Here is a 5164-nt window from a genome sequence, read left to right as displayed (position 1 = left end):
CTATCACCGATCGATTATCATTGCCGCAACTTCGCGGAAGGAAGGAATCGTGGAGTCGCCAAGACGTAACAGTATTATACTAGTCAATTTTTTACTATCTTGTTTTTTTATCGAAATATAAAAAGATCAATTCAAAAAAGAATATTGGGCCATTTAAAAAACCGAAGGTGACTTTTAAATCTCGATAAAAAAGCAAGGCAAAACAATGAATATATAATTAATGTTTAATTTTGAGATGTCGCCAGTAAATAAATTAAAGGAGTGTTTGTATATATCCGACCCAACTGGCAATTTATTGTTTGATTGTGATCACAACGTTTCGACCATATGGTTTTGGTCCTTATCAAGTGAACTAAAATTACAATATTAAATAATGACAATCACGTTAAATGAAATAAACAAATTTATGTACCTGCGTTATAGTTAGAGTTGAAAGAGAAAAAGTCGCTATGTCATAATGACACTGTGTCAACCTCTCTGTTTAAGATACTGAGAAAGACTAAACGACCTTTATTAATCTATCGTATATGTTATTTAAATTCTCTGTATCCTTTTGAGAGTTAATAGTGTTGTCATATTTTTTAATAAAAAACATTTCAGCTATTTCTCTCTTTCTTACATGTTTTTCAGTATGCAGAATATCAGGCGTTGACCAATCGAAGTCATGATCAAATTCTAATTTGTGTTTACTAATTACGGAAAGATTACTTGCGTGCATTTTTATGTTATTAAAATGTTCTTTCACGCGGGTATTTAAATGTCTTTTCGTTTGACCAATATATGAAGCGCTACAGTCCTTGCAATTTATTTTATAAACGACTTCCGTTCTATTGCTAATAGGCAGTCCATCTTTACCACGTTTAATCAATGAGTTTAATTTTTTAGGTATATTGTAGACAACAGTAAAACCCATATTTTTAAACAACCGACCGATATTGTCACTCAAACCTTCAACAAATGGTAATGCAATGTAAGAGGGTTTGTCTACATTATTTTCCTCAGTACTCGGAACAACATCACCACGGTGTTTCAAAAAATCAAGTCTCTTACCAACATAACGGTTAATAACGTGTCTCGGAAAACAATTATTGAGTAAAATCCGTTTCACGACATCAATATTTTTAACATGAAACTGATCGTCAGATAGTAAAATAGCATGGTCAACGAGATTAAAAATGGTGTTTATTTTATATTTAAAAGGATGGTTAGAATAAAAATTAATATATCTATTGGAACAAGTAGGTTTTCTATACCAATTAGTTAAAATTTTTCCATTAAAACGGATAACAGTGGTGTCCAAGAAGTTAATACATGAGTCGGACTCTATTTCATGCGTGAATTTTAAGCGTTGGTGATAACTGTTGAAAACTAACTCAATCTCGTCAACTTTTGCACGTGGAACGATGGCAAAGATATCATCCACGTATCTATAATAAACAGGCACGGTAAAACTTAACGAACTCAAACAATGTGTCTCCAAATCATCCATCACAATATCTGCCAAAATAGGTGATAAAGGAGATCCCATAGGACTGCCAAAGATCTGCTCATAAAACTGTCCATTGAAAGAAAAACTAGTCGAATTTAGAACAATTTCCACTGCATGTAAAAACTGAAGCAAGTTAAAATTCGTATTCGGAGCAATGTCATTCCAACGTTTTTCGATAGCGCGCAAAACTAACTCTTTGGGAATATTAGTAAATAATGCAGTAACGTCAAGTGAGATCATTATTTCGTCATCATTAATAAGCTTCTCCTTCATAACAGCAGCAAAAGACCAGCCATCCTTGATATGAGATTTAGGTTGCAAATTAGAATTATGTAAAATATCATGAATGAACTTCGATACATTATACAACGGGCTGTTCAGTGACGATACAATAATACGTAATGGAAAACCAGTTTTATGAATCTTGGGCAATCCGTAACATCGTGGCAAATTGCCGTTAGTAATGTTTAAATATTTGTACGTGGACACATCTATTAAACCGTTATTGTGCCAAGATTTAACAAGTAAATTTATTTTGTTAGTTAACTGTCTGATTGGGTCTTTGTTCACTTTTTTGTACGTAGATTGGTCATTTAATATAGATTCCATTTTTTCCAAGTAATCTTTCTTATCCATAACTACTGTAACTTGACCTTTATCTGCTCTAGTAACAAAAATATCATCGTTATTTCGTAAAAATTCTTTACAGAGAGAGAATCCCTTCAGAATGTATCTGTCTGAAAGGTTAATATGTTTACTTCTACATAAGAATCTCTCGAGAGAATTTGCAACTGAGATTCTAGTTGTCTCGATTAGTTCATAAGGAATGTGACGGTAATTCGTTTCTAAATTAATTTTTTTACTTCGATGCAGAAGATACGATTTACATATTCAGAATATTCAGAATTTAAAAGTAAACATTTCTTTTCATAGTAACAGCGTCAACCGTAGAATCAAAAGTATTACGAAAAATTACTTATTGAATTCGGGCTGTTCAGTGACGATACAATAATACGTAATGGAAAACCAGTTTTATGAATCTTGGGCAATCCGTAACATCGTGGCAAATTGCCGTTAGTAATGTTTAAATATTTGTACGTGGACACATCTATTAAACCGTTATTGTGCCAAGATTTAACAAGTAAATTTATTTTGTTAGTTAACTGTCTGATTGGGTCTTTCTTCAATTTTTAAACATGAGCAGTAAGAATATTCCTGAGAGGGTTTTCGAGCTTTTAAGCCTTGGTGATAATTTCGGTTTACCGTTGCATCAATCTCATAAAAAGGACCGTATTAATATTGTACTTGAGACTGTGAAAAATTCAGAAACGAATTACCGTCACATTCCTTATGAACTAATCGAGACAACTAGAATCTCAGTTGCAAATTCTCTCGAGAGATTCTTATGTAGAAGTAAACATATTAACCTTTCAGACAGATACATTCTGAAGGGATTCTCTCTCTGTAAGGAATTTTTACGAAATAACGATGATATTTTTGTTACTAGAGCAGATAAAGGTCAAGTTACAGTAGTTATGGATAAGAAAGATTACTTGGAAAAAATGGAATCTATATTAAATGACCAATCTACGTACAAAAAAGTGAACAAAGACCCAATCAGACAGTTAACTAACAAAATAAATTTACTTGTTAAATCTTGGCACAATAACGGTTTAATAGATGTGTCCACGTACAAATATTTAAACATTACTAACGGCAATTTGCCACGATGTTACGGATTGCCCAAGATTCATAAAACTGGTTTTCCATTACGTATTATTGTATCGTCACTGAACAGCCCGTTGTATAATGTATCGAAGTTCATTCATGATATTTTACATAATTCTAATTTGCAACCTAAATCTCATATCAAGGATGGCTGGTCTTTTGCTGCTGTTATGAAGGAGAAGCTTATTAATGATGACGAAATAATGATCTCACTTGACGTTACTGCATTATTTACTAATATTCCCAAAGAGTTAGTTTTGCGCGCTATCGAAAAACGTTGGAATGACATTGCTCCGAATACGAATTTTAACTTGCTTCAGTTTTTACATGCAGTGGAAATTGTTCTAAATTCGACTAGTTTTTCTTTTAATGGACAGTTTTATGAGCAGATCTTTGGCAGTCCTATGGGATCTCCTTTATCACCTATTTTGGCAGATATTGTGATGGATGATTTGGAGACACATTGTTTGAGTTCGTTAAGTTTTGCCGTGCCTGTTTATTATAGATACGTGGATGATATCTTTGCCATCGTTCCACGTGCAAAAGTTGACGAGATTGAGTTAGTTTTCAACAGTTATCACCAACGCTTAAAATTCACGCATGAAATAGAGTCCGACTCATGTATTAACTTCTTGGACACCACTGTTATCCGTTTTAATGGAAAAATTTTAACTAATTGGTATAGAAAACCTACTTGTTCCAATAGATATATTAATTTTTATTCTAACCATCCTTTTAAATATAAAATGAACACCATTTTTAATCTCGTTGACCATGCTATTTTACTATCTGACGATCAGTTTCATGTTAAAAATATTGATGTCGTGAAACGGATTTTACTCAATAATTGTTTTCCGATACACGTTATTAACCGTTATGTTGGTAAGAGATTTGATTTTTTGAAACACCGTGGTGATGTTGTTCCGAGTACTGAGGAAAATAATGTAGACAAACCCTCTTACATTGCATTACCATTTGTTGAAGGTTTGAGTGACAATATCGGTCGGTTGTTTAAAAATATGGGTTTTACTGTTGTCTACAATATACCTAAAAAATTAAACTCATTGATTAAACGTGGTAAAGATGGACTGCCTATTAGCAATAGAACGGAAGTTGTTTATAAAATAAATTGCAAGGACTGTAGCGCTTCATATATTGGCGAAAAGAAAAGACATTTAAGTACCCGCGTGAAAGAACATTTTAATAACATAAAAATGCACGCAAGTAATCTTTCCGTAATTAGTAAAATTAGAATTTTGATCATGACTTCGATTTGTCAACGCCTGATATTCTGCATACTGAAAAACATGTAAGAAAGAGAGAAATAGCTGAAATGTTTTTTATTAAAAAATATGACAACACTATTAACTCTCAAAAGGATACAGAGAATTTAAATAACATATACGATAGATTAATAAAGGTCGTTTAGTCTTTCTCAGTATCTTAAACAGAGAGGTTGACACAGTGTCATTATGACATAGCGACTTTTTCTCTTTCAACTCTAACTATAACGCAGGTACATAAATTTGTTTATTTCATTTTTATAACGTGATTGTCATTATTTAATATTGTAATTTTAGTTCACTTGATAAGGACCAAAACCATATGGTCGAAACGTTGTGATCACAATCAAACAATAAATAGCCAGTTGGGTCGGATATATATAAACACTCCTTTAATTTATTTACTGGCGACATCTCAAAATTAAACATTAATTATATTATATTCTATAACATTGTTCAAATTTTCATGTTATCCTATCCAAATAATCAGCATTTACACATGTTATTCAATGAGAATTTATGAAGCACAATCATTTATATATTTCAATGTGATACAATCCAATTCATACAAACTCTATCTGAATTGAATCCTATAACATCCTATTCATCAATTCCCTCCGCTATTCTATAAGTTTAATGAATATTTATATATATGAAACAATAT

At 32.0% G+C, this 5164-nt stretch overlaps 2 protein-coding genes across 2 annotated transcripts; one reads left to right on the top strand and one right to left on the bottom strand.

Moving 5' to 3' along the window:
* Window positions 1–211: 211 nt before the first annotated feature.
* LOC115236522 lies at window positions 212–2125 on the bottom strand. The gene is made up of 2 exons (XM_029809031.1): window positions 413–2125; window positions 212–352 (listed from the first exon to the last, which is right to left on the bottom strand). The coding sequence occupies exon 1, from the start codon at window positions 2123–2125 to the stop codon at window positions 500–502; it is 1626 nt and encodes a 541-aa protein (XP_029664891.1). The 3' UTR covers window positions 212–352; window positions 413–499.
* Window positions 2126–2685: 560 nt separating this feature from the next.
* On the top strand, window positions 2686–4211 carry LOC115236523. The gene is made up of 2 exons (XM_029809032.1): window positions 2686–3776; window positions 4202–4211. The coding sequence occupies exons 1-2, from the start codon at window positions 2686–2688 to the stop codon at window positions 4209–4211; spliced, it is 1101 nt and encodes a 366-aa protein (XP_029664892.1).
* The last annotated feature ends 953 nt before the right edge of the window (window positions 4212–5164 follow it).

The sequence above is a fragment of the Formica exsecta genome, unplaced genomic scaffold (genome assembly GCF_003651465.1).
Source record: "Formica exsecta isolate Colony F162 unplaced genomic scaffold, ASM365146v1 scaffold257, whole genome shotgun sequence".
NCBI classification, from domain to species: domain Eukaryota; kingdom Metazoa; phylum Arthropoda; class Insecta; order Hymenoptera; family Formicidae; genus Formica; species Formica exsecta.
Note: the sequence above shows the minus strand (reverse complement) of the source record. Positions and strands in the feature narration are given on the sequence as shown.